The 19,745-nt window shown below is 42.1% G+C and overlaps 1 protein-coding gene across 4 annotated transcripts in view; it reads left to right on the top strand.

Annotated features, from left to right (window-relative positions):
• Nucleotides 1–19,745, top strand: part of Ntrk3 (neurotrophic receptor tyrosine kinase 3) — a 370,545-nt gene that overhangs the window by 332,705 nt on the left and 18,095 nt on the right. For 2 of the 4 annotated variants that reach the window (XM_029531709.1, XM_021200776.2), the window contains exon 16: nucleotides 3,521–3,595. The exons of the other annotated variants lie outside the window; for them this stretch is intronic. In XM_029531709.1, coding sequence (XP_029387569.1) covers nucleotides 3,521–3,595 — 75 coding nt within the window. The remainder of the gene's footprint in view (nucleotides 1–3,520; nucleotides 3,596–19,745) is intronic. 4 annotated transcript variants of the gene reach the window in all.

Here is a 19,745-nt window from a genome sequence, read left to right as displayed (position 1 = left end):
AGAGAGAGAGATATATATATATATATATATATGTGTGTGTGTGTGTGTGTGTGTGTGTAAATATATGTGTCATTTTATAAATGTTCATTAAATGAAATACAGCAGAAGATAGACATATTTATTAGTGAATGATCTCGATGATGATTTACAGTGTTAGTGCTGGAGATACTAAATGAACACAAGACTAGACTTTAGTAAACAGATTCTTTGTGGCGGTGGTCCTTTCTTATTTTGGTATGATGAGAGGTTTCTGCTTCATTTTTCCCCATAATTTAGTTTTTTTATTCACTTTACATCCTGATTGCAGCTCCCCCTCCATTCTCTCCTCCCAGTCCCACCCTTATGAGTCCCTTCCTCCATTACCCCTTCTACTCTCCTCAAAGAAGGGGAATTCCCTTCTTGGGTATCATCCTACACTGGGGCATGTAGTCCCAGGAGGACTAAGCACATCATCTCTCACTGATGCCCAACTACTACTGTCTCATTTTTTTAAAGCCAACATTGTAGGTAGGACTAGCAAACTCTAGAACTATTTAAGACGAGAGGATGACGAAGATTAGTTCTGTAGGCCTTATGTGAAAATAGGAAATTCTGGGTTGTAGGGCAGTAGACTCTTTCTCCCCACAGATTTTCTAGAAAATCCATACACATGCATTTTCAAGGCACCAGAGGGGCACTCATACATTGGATATGAGGTTGCCCTTGGTGACTGCAGAGTTTTGTCTTAATCTAAGTCTAAGATACTGAGAACATTTCTACAGTAGAGATTCCTGAAATGAAGCACTGTAATGTAAGGATCCACGATGCATGAGCAAAGAACTGTCAAGTGTGTGTTTCAATGATGCTGAGACATACTAGTATTAATCCATCCTATCCATATCTTCAAATTCATAGCTCTATACTCTTCCCCAAATCATGCATCCTCTGACCCCTCTCTACCTCAGCCCTCTCTGTAACTGTCCTTATTGGGCTCCAAACTGTTGTCTCTCTTTCTACTCTAAGAATTTGCCAAATCTTTTACATTAAGGAAAAAAAATTGCTTAACCTTTCTATCCCTATCAACTTCCATTCGTCTTTGCTAGTACTGAAATAGGTAATTTTTGTCCTTTATTTTTCATTTGAGGGGTTTCTGATCTTACCACCTCACTGATTATGACTTTGGAGGGTCAATACTTATCTCATAATGCTCACATTTGAATGTATTTCCTCAAGGGTAATCATTTATTAGCTGTCTAATAAATGTCATTGTTAATAACAGCCCCATTTCTGGCCCCTTCCTTACTCCCTCCAACTTAGCATCATATCCCTATTCAATGCCTGGGTGATGTCTTACTTTTCAATGTTTCCCCCACTTTTGGCAGTCCTCTGCCTCTCTCATGGGTTTGTGTGATTCTTTCTATTCAAAGTTCTGAAGTAGTTAGTTGAGAGCCAACAGCTTTGCATGGTTAGAATCCTGTTTTGCTTTTAAGCCTCTGTCCCTTTTTCTCTATGATTAAGACATCTATAAGCTTCCTCTAGAGGGTTCATTGGAGATTAAAGCTTTGCTTTTTGGAAATAAGCAGTACTACCTCCTCAGACAGTGCTGTGAAGTAACCTGTTAGCATGCGTGGACACTCTCATGGGAGGTCCTTGAAGGGGACTCTTATTTGAACATATCTTTGCTACCCTCCTGCTATGTCTAGATTCATGGCATCTCAAGGTCACTTGTTCTTTGCAGGGACCATCCCATCATTCTGATTCTCATCCTTATTCACCCTCTCACCTCCACTCATTTAAGATCCTTGAGTGACTCTTCACTTCTCCAAGATAATCAGTCTGTGCTCTGTGGCCTCCTTCCTGACTCTGCCGCAGAAGCCCTGTAATTCCGTCCAGTAAAGCCAGCATGAGTCTTGGTTCACATGACAGTACGCTCCTCTCCGCAGATGCACAATGTTCTCTGTAGTTGCTGGAGAAGGCTGCATGAACAAAATACGACTCACAGAGCTTTGACAACAGAATTTATTTTTCTCATAGGTTGGAGGCTAGAGTTCCAAATCAAGGCATAGGAAGCTTTGACTCTTTTTCAGGCCTGCCCCCTTGCCTTGTAGATGCTCACCTTCCTATGTCTTTACAAGATCTTCCCTCTATAACTATCTATGTTCAGATTGCTACTCTTTAAAGACACCAGTCATAGATTAGTGCCCAACATAATAACCTATAAAGCTCTTATATATGCTATGGAACAATCTAGGGAAGTGGGAGTTAGCATTCCAACATATTAAATTTCTATGGGGGACACAATTCAGCCCATACTCCCTTCTCTGTCAAACTGGTTATCTGTCCATCCTTTTCTTCATCCTCCTGGTTATTTCTTGCTGTCTATCTCACAATGTCATCAAACTCCACCAAGTTCATTTTATCATCTTCATAGGATAGGTTTTTCAGCCTTACCCTACAGATTTGTACACATGGGCTTGCTGCTTCATAAACAGGCTTCAATGACCAACTCCATCCTTATGTGGTTCCTTTGCCTCTGGCAACATAGAAATGCAAGCTGTGTGTGTCTTTTGTTCTTTTTACAGAGTTCTTGACCCCAGAGGTGCTTAAGAAAGGTCAATGCCACATTATTGTGAATCCTTCTTTAGAAAAAGTCAAGCCCGGTGTGATGGCGCACACCTTTAATCCCAGCACTCGGGAGGCAGAGGCAGGTGGATTTCTGAGTTCGAGGCCAGCCTGGTCTACAAAGTGAGTTTCAGGACAGCCAGTGCTATACAGAGAAACCCTGTCTCAAAAACCAAAAAAAAAAAAAAAAAAAGACATAGAAATAGCCTAGCTTAGTCCTGTCCTCTAACTTTTAGAGAAGGGTATCAAGGGAAATGGGACTTTCCAGGGGATGATGAAGAATTCAAATTCAGATTCTGTTGACAGTGGGAGGAAGCAGAGGGTGCCAGTGTCCATGCAGATGACACCAATATACATGGTGTTCAGCTATCAAACAGGAAAAACAGGAAAAGAAAGAAAATGAAGGATTCTCACACCATGGGAATACTAGTGAATTCATAAATTTAATGCTAATACAAGAAGAATAAATACTCCTTCGGGAGATTTGGGAAAAAATTCCTTTTCTTTGACCTAAGGGGTTAAGAATATCAGATAAAATGCACTTCCTTCTAGAGTGGTAGTGGCTGGAGCACTCATCCTGTGAAAGGAGAATTGACCCATAAGCGGAAAGTCTGTTGAGCTTTGGTGGTCCTCAGAGGCAGACAGTTGAGTGGTATGGACTACAAATAGGGCTTTGGTGGTGTGACATCTAGGTTGTGCATGAAGCATTCGTGATTGATCATCTGGGTGTAGGCAGTCAGAAGTCTGCCTAGACATGTAAGACAGGACACTGGAGGCTATGCTCAAGAGAGACATCTATTTCATTAAAGACAGGCCTGCTTCCCTTCTCTCCCCCATCCCTCCTTTTCTCCTCCCTCTTCCCTCATCCCTTTTCTTTTCTTTCCTCTTCTTCCCTGCTCTCTCCCTCATTCACTGTCAGGAAGGGCCATGCCAGAAGGGCCCAATCAGCGTGTCGTGGCAGCAGCAGAGGCTAGCAGCGTCAGCAGCTTCCACAGTGAGTCTGGATTTCGTTTCTGGGGCCAGGGGATGGACAGGGCTGTCCACACACTGACGGCTTGCAGGCTTTGGAGAGGAACTTCCATGTACGGGAGGCTGCTGCCAACTTTGTTTTGACTGTTTTCCCCTTTATGGGGGCATCAGTTAACTTCCATGGAGGTTCCCTGCCAAAGCTTTTGGTGTGCTTGTGTTGTCTCATGGGGATACAGCATGGTGGGGGTGTGGGGCCATGATCTGCTAAAAGTAGGTGAATATCTTGATTTAGGTGGCTGTCAGCAATTCTGTCCAGGCCTGTGTGTTGGTGAAGGCTGGTGGCTCTGCATGAATGGTGGTTTGGCTGCTTTTTTGCATTTCAGGAAGTGTGGCCTTGAGTCTTGCATATACTTTGGTTGTCTGATTCTCCATTAGAAGTTCCCTTGAGGGATCTGAGAATACCATAAGCAGATATGCTGATGGGTTGGAGAGCAGAAATTGTGTACTTGATCTCAGATGAATCCTGGTCTAAAATAATGTTGATTGGCCAGATAGTTACTAAAGGGCCAGAGTAAGTAAGGCATTGTGTACATTGGGAGGCGATGGACATACTTCAGATCCAGTAGAGGACTCATTGGTCCAGTCTTGGTTATCAGACTACATCCATTAACCTCTTTTTTTTTTTTTTTTTTTTTTGTCGGCATTCTTTTTGTTCTGTTTCTAGAACAATCCTCAGAATCACAAAATTGACCATCGTTTAGAAATCTAGCAGAATCCTTGTTTATCATCCTGAGAAACTTCCTCACCAGGCCAGCTGCTTGTGTTCAAACCCTGACTGAGTATGACCTTGTATGGAGAAGCTTTGGTTTTCTTCTATGTGATCCTCTGCCAATGCTGCAGTCTCATAGGCAGGTGCGGGGGAAACACTTGGAAGATTTCATTCAGTTCCCTCCTGATTTGGTTAGGGAGATAAATTAAGCATAGCCTTCCAGCTTCTCCTAGAGCCTCGATTTCATAGGCTTCTCATTGACACTGCTACTTAGGTTCAGTTTGTTTAATTTCCATCCTTGTGCTATGTGACACCTGCAGCCAGAATGGTTGCAAGAGCTCAGCCTCTACTTTGGCTTTCAAAATGTCACCTGTTTTCAGTTACAGTAGGGTCCAACCACTGGTTTCAGGAGTTGACAAGTTTTACCAAAGTGCCAAATTGATCAACAGTATTAACTCATTGGAGCAGTTATTTATCATAAATTGATCATGTGTACTTGATTATTTGGTTCCTGCTAGCCTGAAGAGAGAAAGCTATTAATACTTAAAAAGGAATGAATAGCAAGTACATTAGGACAATGGTGAATAAAATCGGAAAAAATCTCTGTTGATAATTAGGGAAAACAAAGATAAAGTTTAAGATATATCACAAGTTAGAGTGGCAGGTCCTTGAAAGAAAACTAAGAAAGAGAGTAGACAGAGAAGTATGTGATGTTGGTAGTGGCGATGATAGTGATACTAGTATATGTGTGTATGTCAGCACATGCATGTATATGCAGCTTTAGGTAGGATGTCAAAGCAATTGAGCTGCTTAAAAAGGAGAGTGCATATTTTATCTAAGTTCTCCAAGCAGGACTTTTATAGTTTGGCTAGTTTTTTTCCAAAGCAAGTCAGAGCTAAAAATGTCTGAATTCAAATTAAGAAACAAATAGAAACTTTAGCTAGCAAGGAGAGAATATTTGGTGGCCATGCCTTGTCAAAGCAGGCTTTGCCTGGTAGTTAGCCTAGCTTTCATGTGCTAGAATCATTACTAAGGAGGACATCAAAAAGTGAATAAGGCTGATCATTCATTTTAGGAGCAACTTTGTAGAGAGTCTCTTAATTTGTGGTTTACGTTTCCATTTAGGATTTTTTTTTTTTTTTTTTGGTTTTTCGAGACAGGGTTTCTCTGTATAGCCCTGGCTGTCCTGGAACTCACTCTGTAGACCAGGCTGGCCTCGAACTCAGAAATCCACCTGCCTCTGCCTCCCGAGTGCTGGGATTAAAGGTGTGCACCACCACACCGGGCTCACCATTTAGGATATCTTAAGGCCTCTCTTTCTTCCTTCTGGAATACCAAGGATGGAAGTGGGAACAGTAACTTGCATTTGATAAGCATCAACTCTAGGTGGGCTCTTTGCTAGGGATTTTTGAGTAAACTTTCTCATTCAGCTTACACTGCTCTCACAAAGAGATTATCACAGCCCCATTTTGAGGTGAGCACACTGACATTCAAATGCAAAAATAAAGAAGAATGGAGCCAGAACTAAAACCCAGATGGACCAATGTCTGAAGTCTCCACCTTTATCATCAGTCTCAGTAACCATCTTTGGGTATCAGTTGGCATAAAGTAAGGGACTGAAAGAACAGTGGGACTCCCTAGACTACCCTGTGATCTATGTTCTAGTGTGCATGGCTGGGTCAAGAATAGACATGTTAGGTGGTGTCCACATTGTTGTTGGTCGTGCATGAAGGCAGAGCAACGTCCATCTGCTTCTTCACCCTGTGTTCTTCTCAGGAATGGCAATGGCCCTTGGAAATGTGTTTCTGAAGCATGTGAGTAAGTCTTCTTGTGTGATGTTCATGTTAAGCAGAGATGAAAGTGTGACCTTGGTGTAAGAGGGGCCCTGCTTCTCATGCACGTCAGAAGGAGGGCCAGTGCATGGTGTTTAGTGTAGTTAATTGATGGGGAGAATGCATGCAGAGTCCTAAGACTGTCCAAAGGTGTTTTGATGGGGTTGGGTGAAAGGTTGAGTTTGAAGATTGTTTCTAATGCCTTTGTGAATGGAGCATACAAACTCCCCTCCTCAGGTTTGAGGATGCTATTCCTGAGAAGCAGATGTATCTGGACCACACCTCAATGCCCATGCTTACATTTAACAACATTAGCTATGCATCTTTGAATCTGTTTACAATGTGCTCTCATATGTATTCCAGGAAAAAAATCAATATCTTGCCTTACACATAAGATGGACTCTTGAGGTTCCATGACCTCCCCAGAAAAGTCACTATTTAGACATATGAAACAGACCTGATATAATAAAGAAAAGATGCATCTTAGGATATCAACATTCTTCTCGAGTTTTTCTAAAGGTTGCTGTTTTGATACCTATAGTGGCTTTGTTACCTGAATTGTCAGAACCTATTCATTTCAGGATAAGTGTTCTGCCCATCCAATGGCAATTAATCCTTGAACTGCTTAGCATTTTGCAGTGTGATGTCCTGAATAGGGAGTCTCAATGCATGTCAAAGCAAGTATCTTTAGGTTTCACAGGATGTTCCTTACAGATAGAAGGAAGTTATTCCTTACCTTCCCCTTCCTTTTCTTTCCCACTCCAATGGCAACACCAAGAGAGTGCATTCCAGGCCCTTGAACACCACTTACTGTGGATAGCTCATTATTCCTCTATGACTTTTCAATCACAACTTGGTTCTCCAAAGCTTATGGGCTATTGCATGGTTTTGTCCTTCACTCAGAAGCCAAAGAGCAAAGCTGTGTTCATTCTGTTCATTCTTCTTCCTAGGATATTTTTCTCTTACAGCTCCAAGTTCCTTTCCTGATAAAACAAAACAAAACAAAACAAAAAACCCAAACAACTCTTTTCTTCTAAAACATTAAGCCCTTTCCGCATTGACTGACTTCTCCATTTTGTGTCTGTGGAAGCTCCTTGAAGTCCCAATGGGACTGGAAGTGAAGCTGAGAAATATTTAGTTCTAGTTCTTTTTGAGGGCTGGTTATCTATGGCCTATTCTGCCCTATATAGGGCATGCCTTAAATCTAAGTAAGGATTAGACACTGTTAGAAGAACAATGGATAAGCTTTAGACACAAGCAAAAAAGGGCTGGCCAAAATATGTTTTCGTCTGTGAACTTGCTCTGAGCCCCAAACTAAAATTCATTCATTTTTATTGTATGAATGTATGTACATATGTGTATTTCTGTCACTCTGTGCCTATCTGTCTATCATATCTAGCTATTGTTATTTTATCTATCTATCTGTCTATCTATCTGTCTATCTATCTGTCTGTCTGTCTGTCTATCTATCTATCTATCTATCTATCTATCTATCTATCTATCTATCTATCTGTCTATCTATCTATCTCTCTATCATGAATGGGAATGCACGTGGGCCTGCTCACATAAAGGCCAGAGGATAACTTGCAGGCATCAGTTCTCTCCTTTCACCATGTGGGTCCTGGTGAATGAACTCTGGCCTTCAGGCCTGGTGGCTTTATCTGCTGAGCCACCTTGCTGCAGAAACATTCTTTATACCAGTGTGCTAAAGGGTAAGGAAGTTATCTCACCATCGAAACCAACCCATGCACATATCCTTCTCATTGCATGTCTAAGACCTATAGCAGGTGACTAAAGCAGGCACCATTTACTCCTCTTTGGGCTATCACTCTTTAAATTGTCACTGAGACTATGGGAGAGCTCTGATTTCATTGAATTTGTCTCTAAGCAAAGGTTCACTTAAAAACACACTGGAACATTGATAGAGTCAAACATCACCATAGTGAGATTACCAAATGTGGTATTCTATACTTCCCTTGTTATCTAAATTCATCCTGTGATTCAAGAGACTTAAGATTGATCTTTGGAGATGGGTTAGGGGGAATGAAAATAATAATCTGTGCAAGGTGCCTCTCACTCACATGGAATGAGAATATAAATTTCATTTTCAGAAATTTATAAAAGCAGATGGATTCATTGTGCTCTCCCAGTTCTAGGGCCCTGGGTTCTATTCTGAATAGACGATCTCTCCTTTAAATAGCAATTAATCTCTGAATTCCTGGTTCCCTTTAGCACTACAGTGATATGAATAGGTACCTAGGGCCATGCAAGTCCTTAGAAGAGGATAATAAGAGCTTCTTAGGATGAGGTAGAGCTCTGGTATTCAAGCCAAGGATCTATGTGAGCCCCCTCAGAAGAAGACAGGAGGTTTCCTGGATATACCATCCAAGGTTGCTCACAGGAAATTATCCTAGTCTTTGTCTTCCATTCTTTGATCAGAACTTCTTTTTTCAAAGGTGGTCAAGTGCATTGGAAACCATAATTGTTGTCACAGCCAAATGGCTCACAAGAAATCCATATGTCTGGAAGCACTGTGACACCACCTCCAGTGGGTAGACACTGGAAGGGGCGGTGGGTTCCGCTGTCTCTGGGCTGGTGCCGGTCTCCTGCCATCAGGAGTCAATTCTGCTGATGCTTATTGCTGCCTTCTTCTCTCCAGCCACTTGTGGTTAACCCTGATAGAAAACAGAAGTCCAACAAGATCTCCAGCCAAATGCATTTACATGTACTCGGCTGAGGAAGCTGTCATCCAGGGTCACAGGGCATGATCTATCATGAGATGTCCTATGAATGATAAAACCCTGGTGTATAAGGGCATGTATGGCATATATGTATGGCAGAAGGTGGGTGAAGGGAAACAGTTGTTGCTTTGGCCCTCATTTGGGAAGCCCATTTTTGCAAGACCTTCTACCTTATTTTCTCTTCTTGGGTTCATTTCTAACATTGAGACACTTAACCCCAGAAATAGAGACAAAGTTCAGAGCTGAGTTTTCCAGTGTTTTGCTGGGATTCTTTTAGCTCCAAGTAAAAGAAATATCTCACTCAGAATCATTTAAGCAAAAAAGACAATGTGAGATGTTAATAGTAAATTCAGAAGTAAGCTTATTTCTGGTGCTAGACCAGGACCCATGTAATAGCACCAGCTTCACCCTATGCTGGTTTCTCTGTCCCCCTTCCTTCTCATTCCCCTGTAAGCTTTCTTCTCATTCCTCCATTTGTATTGTCTTTGACACTGATATTACAGAAAGAGATATTGATGGGAGATAGATGTCCAAACAATCAAAGGAAACATATTCTGAAAATTTTTATGATAGATATTGTTGTGGTTGCGCAGATCCCTGGAGACTAAGATCAGCACGCAGGATTTGCCTTTCCCAGGAATGGCTTAGTATAGGAATTCAGCTGAGAAATCATCAGTACTACCTCTGCAGCCAAGCTGGACATCATGCAGAGAAAAGTCATGACCAAGGAGGCAAAGCCCTTGCCTGATTGCCTTTCCCAGTCTGTCTACGAGAATGAGAAGTATGAGATGCCATCTGGTGTCATCTTTATGAGTGCTGTCTGGGATGATGTGAGCTCTCATCTGACTTCACTGCATCTGCTGATATGGATATTTCAGAATGAAAATCCCCCTTTATCTTTTGTGGGGGTGTTTATAGAAGTCAAATTCTAAGCTATCTAACACATTTTCCTAAATCTGCTACCCCAACTCATAAGCTTGCATGCTTTAAAACATCTTTACTGCTCAGTCTTCCTTCAACTTGGAAGTGCACAGAAATTTCGACTTGATGCATTCAAGGATGCTGGTTTTTAGAGTCAGAGTATTTTAAGCATAAGTCTTGTGACTTCCGTATGTTTTAAAATAAACTACCTATAACCTTTCCCAGTTTCTTTACTTTCTTTACTACCCGTAGCCTTTCCCCTTCCTATCTGTCTGCTTTCCTCCATGCAAAGTGAGGGATGATACTTATTTCTAGAGCCCAGTGTCTCAGGAGGGTGGATGAAGCCATGCATTTTAATGCACTTACCATGTATCATGGCACTGGGTAGTGACCTAAAGTTGCTGTTCTGTGACTCTTTTCACGGAGAAATGGGTTCTCTCTATGGCCTCTAAGTTGAAATGCTGAGACCACATTTTTCTTCCCTGATATAGTGGGGGCCATGTATTTAGCTGAAGATGACGGCTCTCCTCCTGGAAATTACCTACTCTAGCACTTAGCCTGGCTCATTTGGGGGGAACCCACTTGATAACCCAGGGAAAGACTGAAATTTCAGTAGGCTGGAAAAGCTTTTGGCAACAGGAATGCATGTAAAAGGGCTGTGTTTGTGAGAGGGGGAAGCGAAAAACCATCCACTGGCTATTGCTGGCTTAGTATTTAAGGCGTTCTCCTGGGTTGGTCCTGAGAGTATTCACACACCCCCATCTTACATCTTCTGACCATGAAGAGAAAGCCAAGAACAGAGCTTGTTTGCAAAGGGAGAGGATGTTACCCACAGCTGACAGACTCAAACAATGGCCTGAAAAAGTCACATGCTACATGGAGCCTGAGCTCTCAGCCTCCATCCTGTTCTTCTGAGATTGCCTTCTGCCCTTGCTTCTCTGCAGAACAGCAGGCTGAGTTGAAGTAAGTGGGTCCCAGAACTCTAAGCTTCTCCCAAGGCAGGGAGGAACAATTGGGAGTTGTGTAGTCTCTGCTTCACTGGGACTTCATGTGTTGAACTAGGTGATACCTGGAGATCAATCAATGCAGTACCTCGTGAAGTCTATCAATCTACCTTGTAAATAAGGACATAGGAGACTATGTCATGTATGTAGTCTCCTGAGGTCGACTGAGGTTGGGCTCTCACTCTCATTGACTTGATCACATATACACACATGCATGTGCAAGTGTGTACAAGCACACACACTCAGGCACACACACCTCTCTAGAAAAGCAGACTCCAGGCTGTAAATACTATTAAAGGGCCTTTGTTCAATGTGCTTCACATACTGATTCAGATAAATAATTAGGTAATGGATAAATTCCTGTATTCTCTGAGCAGAGAACACTTTTAACAGTCCCCCAGTCTAATACATCATTATTAGAGATGTGAACATTGAGACTGTAAGGAACTCTAGGCTTCCAGAGACCTAGGGTCGCACTTTGTCAGGACTGTGACAAGATCTCAGGTGACCTGGCTCCCAACCCAGTGCCTTTCCATTGGATTCCATTGCTTTCACTAGCTCTGGGACTCCGCTGTCTCCCTTCTAGTTGGCTGGAGGTGTCTCTGGCCTCTGTCAGGGTAGTGTGGGTAGAGGGGTCAATCAATACCCCTCTCCTGGAATTTCTCAGGGGATGCCTAACTAGGTACTTGTGCTGAATAAAATAGTCACATAGCAGCTTGTGTTGATTAATCAGTCTGCAGTTCACAGAATCCTCCAGGTGCTGTTATCAGCAGTCTCCAGGCTTCCCCGAGAACGACACTCTGCTGCTTCTTTTTCTAAGTTGAATTCCCCTCCTTCCAGTGAAGATGAAGAACTGTATCACCTTCTTTGTGTGTGTGGTCCTGCAAGTGAGCTCTTCCCTCTCAGGCTGTGCATATCCATTCTCTAGGATGAAAGGGTTCTGTTTCATGGCTCAAAGAAGCATCCCATTTTCTGCTGGGTGAACAGGTGCATTTTCTTTCAAGAAAGCTCTGGGGTATGCAAAGTCCCATTGTCCGGAGCCTCCTCTGAGCTGTCCCAGCAGCCCTCAGTGAGGTTAGAGGAGGGAGCCAAGAGTTTGTCAAGGCTGTGCTTATTCTTCTTATTCTTCCTATTGCCTCTCATGATGAGATTCCAACTTTCCCCAACTTTCCTTAGCCCGGGGAAGCAGCTATGGATGACAGGTCTCTGCTGTGGTATGTATTGTTTACTGAAGTAATTAAAATATGTAAAGTACTCCGAATCCACCGCCCCATCTCCCTTTGCACTTCTCTCGATCCTTCTGGCATTTTCAGTTGGCAGTTAATAAAATGTAAGGGGGCCCAAGGGCTCTGGTCTCCCTCCAGCTAATGTGGAGTGATCTGTAAGTTGTAGTTGTCACCCCTGCCAACAGCTGTGCCTTTCTGGTTGATCTGCTGACCCTGCAGCTCATGACCTTACTGGAGAGGGAAAGTCAGTATCCAGAAGAAAAAGGGAACAAATGCCTGGCTTGCTGTTTGCAGCAACACAAAACCAGAAAAGACTTCTCGTCTTTCCTTGGGGGTAGTTTCCCTCTCAGAGTGCTGCAGCCAAGGGCACTGGAAATCCATTCCCTAATTCAGCTTCATCACTACCATCCCTGGCCACCAAATATCCCCATTTCCTTACCCATCGAAAACCACACCCACTCACTTAAATGATCTCAACGCTGGGCTCAGAGATGACTTTATGCTAATATGAACATACAGCAGAGCAATCGACTGGCATTCCCACGTCTACCCTCCCACACTAACGCCCACAGTAACTGTCACTCTGACTGTTCCTCGCTAATGTATATCGAGAGTTACCAAACTCCAGGCACCCTGTCCAAATTGCCATGGGTTGTTTTTACTTAATCCTCATGAAAGATCTTATTAATATTTAATCTATGGGGAAACTGAGATTCCAAAAGGGATTTCTTCAGGTGACTTGGCTGTAAGTTTGTGTCTGCATTATGATATGCCAGTCCCACTTTGAGGGCTGCTTAGGAGGGAGGCAGCCCTTTTCTCTGTCCTTAGGTTCTGTTTCTGAATCCATCAGTTCTTCTAATAGGAGATCTCTGCCTTGCCCTGGGGGCACCGAAGAAAGTACACAGGGTATTGAATTTTCCAGAAGTGTTAGGCCTTGGCTCAGTTTAGCTCTTCTTTGGGCCCAAGCACATGGCTGGTTACTTGTCTCTCCTCATCCCAGGCAGCTTTTAGGGAGCCTTATTTCTGACAGATGAGTGCTATACAAAGATATTGTGTCAGAAGAGTCTTCACAAGGACCGGAGGAAGAGCACACGGTGGGCAGAACCTCCTAGTAGGTGACTTGGAAGCAGCCAGCAACGATGCAGGTGTCATGCCACTGAAGGAGATCATATTGTTGTAGGAAACACTGATCCTTTGCTCTTGTCAGGGGAGCTGCCTGCTGATGGCTGTCCTTACAAACATCCCTTAATGAGTCCGAAAGTCCTGAGATGAATGGGATCAGGGGCAGCAAGCAGAGGCTGTTTTACTTGTCTTCTTCTCAGGCATCAAGGCAGGGCTCTAAGAGCAGATGCACAGGCTTCTTCTCCTAACATCCAGATATAACTTCTGTATGGACATACCTCACCAGTGTGGAATCAGGAGGGTGAGAATTGTGGAACGAGAATGAAGAAAGAACACCTATTAAGAAGATCACCTGGGCTGGGTGTCTCATCCAAAGCTGACGGATGCAGGGCAGCTCTCATCCTCAGTTTTCCTGGAAACGGGGTCCCGCTGGGTCCTGAAGAAGAGTATTTCATGGACTGCTGAAAAGCTTCTTGCTCTCATGGCACCTGTGGTGTGTATCTGCTGTCAGTTCAGAATCCTACAGTAAACTCATCATCCAAATGGAATAGCGTGCATGTACACTTGTAATCTCAGCACTTGGCATGCAGAGGCAGGAGTTCAAGACCAGCTTGGCAACTTAGTAAGACTTTGTCTTAAAATAAAAATGAAAGCCAGAGAGCAACTAGAAACACACACACACACACACACACACACACACACAGACACACACACACACACACACACACACACACGCACACGCACACGCACACACANCACACGCACACGCACACACACACACACACACACCCCAAAGACCCAGGGTCATAGCCCAGGGGTATGTACAAGACTTTGGATTCACAGCCAGTATTGAGTAATAGAAACCAGACTTGGTTATTGCTGTTTTTACTTTTATTAATATTGAGAAAACAAGTCATGGAGATAATGTGCCTTCTGCATAAAAGACTGTATTATTTTCTCTTCTTTTTAAAACTTTAGTAACTGTTATTGTATATGGATGAGTGTTTTGCCTGCCTATATATATGTGCACTGCATGAGTTCCTGGTGCCTGTGGAGACCAGAAGAGGGCACCAAACCCACTGGAACTTGAGTTATAAATAAGCCACCATGTGAATGCTGGGGACGGAACCTGGGTCTTTTGCAAAGGCAGCCAATACTCTAATCACTGAGCCATCTCTCCAGCTCGTCAGAGTTCATCTTCTTGAACCCAACTATTCTGCTTGTGTGTCTCACAGTGGGGTCTCACTCAGAGCAAGGAGGGTGTTACATAGTCTGGTCTGGTCTTGTCTTCTCTGGGATCCACTCTAGCTGCCTTTCCTGAACAGCATAGCTATGGTTGGGCGGGGGNGGGGGTGGGGGAGTGGGGGTGGGGGTGGGGCTGTTGTTTGGGTTGTTGTTGTTTTAAGACAGACCAGATGCAGGTCCTGGCTGTCCCTTTAGGCCGTGCCCAGTGCTTGTTGGTGGCACTGTCATGAACTAAAAAAGCCAAACCAAACCCGAACTAAACAAAAACCTCACCAGAAGAAGGGCTTGGGGTATGGTGCTGCATTCATTCCTTCAGGCTTCTGCCTGTCCAGTGGCTGACTGGTTTCTCCTCCCTGATCTGGTTTCTTATCCAGTATGGTTGCCTCACTCTTGTGAGGGCTCACTGAGCAGAATGTCCAGGACCTGGGAAACTTTGGGAAATGCTTGCAAGGAAGATTTTGATTCAAATCTCTGTGCATGTATATATTTCCTCTTTCATTTACTGCCTCGTTTCTTTTCAGTGCATGTTTTGAGTAGGTGTGTTATTACCCCCATTCCACACACAAGGAAGTGAGTCTTCTTGAAGATGAACACTCTGTGGTGACTGAATTGGCATACGGTCCCTGCTCAGTTAGACATTGTCGCTCTGGTTGCTTTAGATCCCCTCCGTTCTCAACCTATAACACACATTTGCAGTGTCACTTACCACGTAAAGGGGAACAAAACATCTGGCCAAGCAAAACTTTATTTGAAAGAGATGATTTGTAATTTGTCCTAAATCCATGTGAATATAAATTTGATCCTAACTGCGAGTACTTGAGCATTACAGGGAAATTAAAAAAAAAAAAAAAAAAAAAAAAGCAACCTAGACTCCGTCAGTGGAGTGACTTAGCCTTCCTTTATGTATGGTCTCAGTGTGCACATTTGAGATCTGGGTGGATTCTTCAGTCTCCAGTTTGATTTATGAATTGTAGCTGAGTTGAGACCTCCAGCTTTGCTGTGTGATTTGAGCTCTTTTAACATCTTAAAGTTTCTTTCCATAAGAAGATTTTAGTGCAGCCAGGAGGCTAGAATCTAGGTACCTGGAAAGGAAAATAAGGGTCAAGTTATTTTTTCAATGCAGTATCTGGTCTCTTTAATATATATGTGTGTGTATGTATATATATACTGCTTAGGTATACTAAAGACAGGGAGGACTTTGAGTGAATGCTGGCATTTAGAAGGGGAGTGGGGATAAGAAGGTACAAAGAGGTGTGTGTTCCTGGAGCATCCATATAAGAACTTTGCTCCTGGCAGATTCAGCTCTAGGTAAGAGAGTTGAGAAGAAGCACAATAGGCTTGTTTATCCTCTAGGCTCACACTGCTAAACAGCTTGGCTCTTAACTTATTGTAGTTTTGGAAGACTTGAGGATTTGTCCTAATCCCAGGGCTAGAGGCTCAGAGGCAGCAGCCTTTTCTCTGAGATTTTGCTAAATGGATGCTGATTGCATAAGCTGCCACAATGCCCTGCTCGGAGGGAGCCCCCACTCTAATGTCTTTGTAAAATTTCTCTCTATTTTCCTTGGAAAAATTCCAAGTACCTACTAGATAGACTTGGGGTCAAGTTCTTCAATTTGTCAACCAGGAAGTGAGACACCAGCTTGCAGTCATGTTCTTGGGAAGAGTAGTGTGTGTGTGTGTGTGTGTGTGTGTGTGTGTGTGTGTGTGTGTGTGTTTTGGGGGAGTGTGGCGGGGAGGGGGCAAAAGCAAGTATAGCAATTCTGACTTCACAATTCTGAGGACTCATGTCATTGTAACAGTTGGAAAGAAGGTCCAGACTGTAGTGGTGGCTACTAGGGCCAGAGCCATTGTCATGTTCAAGGAGATAGCTGTCCCTGATTGATGTACCTCTTTGTATGTGGCAGAACAGGATAGGATATAAGAGGCAAAACCCACTGGAGTATGTATTAAGTGTTAAACAGACTTTTCAGGTGATGAAGAAGATCTCTGTTGACATTTGATTTGTTTTTTTAAATGCACATGGTATTTTTTCCTCTGTGCTAAGACATGCAATTAAGAAATACTGAAACTGAATAAATAAAAGTTAATGGCATCTACCAGGACTATCAGTCTCCAGGTGATAAGACATTTGGCTATAAACATACGTTTCAAAGTTTTAACAATTCTTTGTAGTTGAGTCTTCAAAGAAGATAGGTTACTTTATTATCTCCTTCAAAAAAATCTGAATTAGTTCATATTCCTTCCATACAGAAGAGGTTTGAGTTCTTCCCAGAAATACTCTGCCCTGTGGATACGTGTTTACTCTTCTTTGCCAAGTCTTGGTTTATCTATTTGGAATATGGGTTACCATGTCTCCTAACTAGACAGAGTTGTGTGAGGGTAGATGTTTTGAATGTCTGTGTGAGAAGAAGGAATCTGGGTGCTTTAGAGCCCCTTTGTCCAAGTAATGGACACAGAGACCTGAGAACCTTCTAAAGCCTGGTTGAGTTTCTCTTTAATATGGAATAATGGTATCTGTCTTAGTCAGGGTTTCTATTCCTGCACAAACATCATGACCAAGAAGCAAGTTGGGGAGGAAAGGGTTTATTTGGCTTACATTTCCATACTGCTGTTGATCACCAAAGGATGCAGGACTGGAACTCAAGCAGGTCAGAAAGCAGGAGTTGATGCAGAGGCCATAGAGGGATGTTCTTTACTGGCTTGCTTCCACTGGCTTGCTCAGCCTGCTCTCTTATAGAGCCAAGACTACCAGCCCAGGGATGGCACCACCCACAAGGGGCCCTCCCCCCTTGATCACTAATTGAGAAGATGCCTTACAGCTGGATCTCATGGAGGCATTTCACCAACTAAAGCTCCTTTCTCTGTGATAATCCAGCCTGTGTCAAGTTGACACAAAATTAGCCAGTACAGTATCCCTTTCACCACAGCAAAGTGAGAACCCATCAGAGGAAATACAAAAACACAATTCCCTGTTCGGGAGAGAGGCAAACACTATGTGGGGGTCTGAGAGTTCCCTGTGGTCCACACATGGCATTCTACATCCAGGAAGAACAGGTGATGGGTCACAGGCAGCCATACCCCACTCAGTACCTTCTGTGCTATGTACTTTCAGCTTTCAGGGATGCAGCTGCAATTGAGAAGTAAGGGCGAGAGTGAACTGTGGGCATTCAGGGGTCCTAAGCAGACACTCTGGCTGCTTAGGGTGATGTTCTTCCTTCCATCTTTTCCTATTGCTTCCATTTGGAAATGGGAGAGATACAGACTTGAGAAAAGACAAGAGAGAGACAAGACATTTCATATCTGCATGTGAATGTTGTATACTCAAGAGCTCTAAACTTTTATGATCTCAAAAGATTTTTGAAAAGCTATGGATACCCCCAACACATTTAAAGTTGTCATTAAGAAACTTCTATGTAGTTGGTTGCAACCTTTTAAAAAGTTTCAAGTGCTGCCATCATTCCCAGAGTATTGTAAACATTGACATTAAAAAAATACATCATTCCTTTAATGCATCTAATGAAGTTTAAATACCAGAGCAATTTGGTACATCATCTATTTAACACATGAACAAATTCTTAAACAGCCATTTTTACATAGCTCCTTTTTCTTCTTGAATTTATATTTTCATTCCAGTTACCATGCTGAATTTTATCTTTATGTAATTTATTTTTATGCTTGAAAGCCCTTTATTGGCCACTCTATCATGGTTTACTGTGACAAAAATGGGTATGAAGATTTAAATTTAATTTTTAATGTCCAGTGACCATAAGTTTTAAATGTTAAGAGATTTTTTGGGGGAATGAGTATCCCTGCAATTATTAGCAATGAACAGAAACAGACAGTAGATCAAAGTAATATCTATATATCCCAGATTTTGATGACCATGAAAGTTAAAAGTAAAATATGAATGGAAACTTATCTTTTCTATTCACCAATTGCCACATGCATTATCGCTAAACTTATTTATTGTTAATACATAGTATTATTCAGGATCAATTCTTTTGACTTTGTGTATGTATGAAGACAAGGGATTTTTATTTTATTGACATGTGACTCAAGTCTTTGAATTATTTGCTGGAACTATCTATTGGTCTCTTATCAATAATTATTTTATTGTATGTCTCTAATAACCTTTTATGTTTGTTTCCCCATTAGTTTTTGTTTTGATCTATCTATCTATCTATCTATCTATCTATCTATCTATCTATCTATCTATCTATCTATCATCTATCTATCATCTATCTATCTATCATCTATCTATCTATCATCTATCTATCTATTTATCTATCTATCTATCTATCCTCTATCTATCTTTCTATCTTTAAGAGGTTGGAGACCCTAGAGCATAAGATTTACTCTCTAATCACCAGCATCGTTGCTAGACTATTGGGAGTTTTATATTCAAGTTTAGAAAGCATACATATAAGAGTTGAGATCTTTAAAATACCTCAAAACTATCCTTACTGGGGACATATTTGGAGGTCTTCATGCATCTTCAAGCTTTGCAAACTCAGGTGGGCAATGACTTTGGGGAGTAATATTCTCAATCTCTTATGCCTCACTTGGGAGGAGGTCTAGGCTCTTCTTCTGTAAATTGAGGTTGACTGGAAAAACTAAGGAGTTGGCATACACAGTGGAGTCTTGTATACAAGGAAAGAGTGAACTCCCAATAAAAAAGCAAAGCACAGAACAGAGGAATTAATTTGAATTGATATGTGTGTAAACAAAATAACCAACGATCTGCCAAAAAAATGCGAAAAAAGCTAGAACAACCCATAACTGTGTTCTATAGGAAGGTGCAAGCAGGAGTGTCTAGTGGCAAGAGCAGTAGAATAAGAAGAGAGCTGTAATTTGTGTAAAAGGATCTGGATTTTTGCTTTTGAGATTGAAGTTATGTTTCAGTTTTTTTTTTTTAAAAAAAATAGAGTCAATAATCGACATGAGATAAGTTGGAAAATAGTATTTCTGAAACTGAAAAGAATAAAATAGAGAAGTGTGTTGATATGGTAACTTTGAAAGAACTAAGATAAAGTTATACTTTCCATTTTTTCTAGTTGGTGTATCTTAAGGACAGAAAGAACTGAGGTCAGGGTAGATGGTTTAATGTTGAAACTATCTCTATATATTTTTAATATGATTAAGAAGTGACATTAATGTTTGGCTGTGGGTCTTTGCATCAGTTGCTGAATGAAGCCTCTCTAATGAAAATTGGCCTAAGCAGAAATCTATCAATCTATGAGTATAGCAGAATATCTTTAGAAGTAATTTCAGTGATTATCTCTCTCTCTCTCTCTCTCTCTCTCTCTCTCTCTCTC

Source organism: Mus pahari, chromosome 1 (genome assembly GCF_900095145.1).
Source record: "Mus pahari chromosome 1, PAHARI_EIJ_v1.1, whole genome shotgun sequence".
NCBI classification, from domain to species: Eukaryota; Metazoa; Chordata; class Mammalia; order Rodentia; family Muridae; genus Mus; species Mus pahari.
Note: the sequence above shows the minus strand (reverse complement) of the source record. Positions and strands in the feature narration are given on the sequence as shown.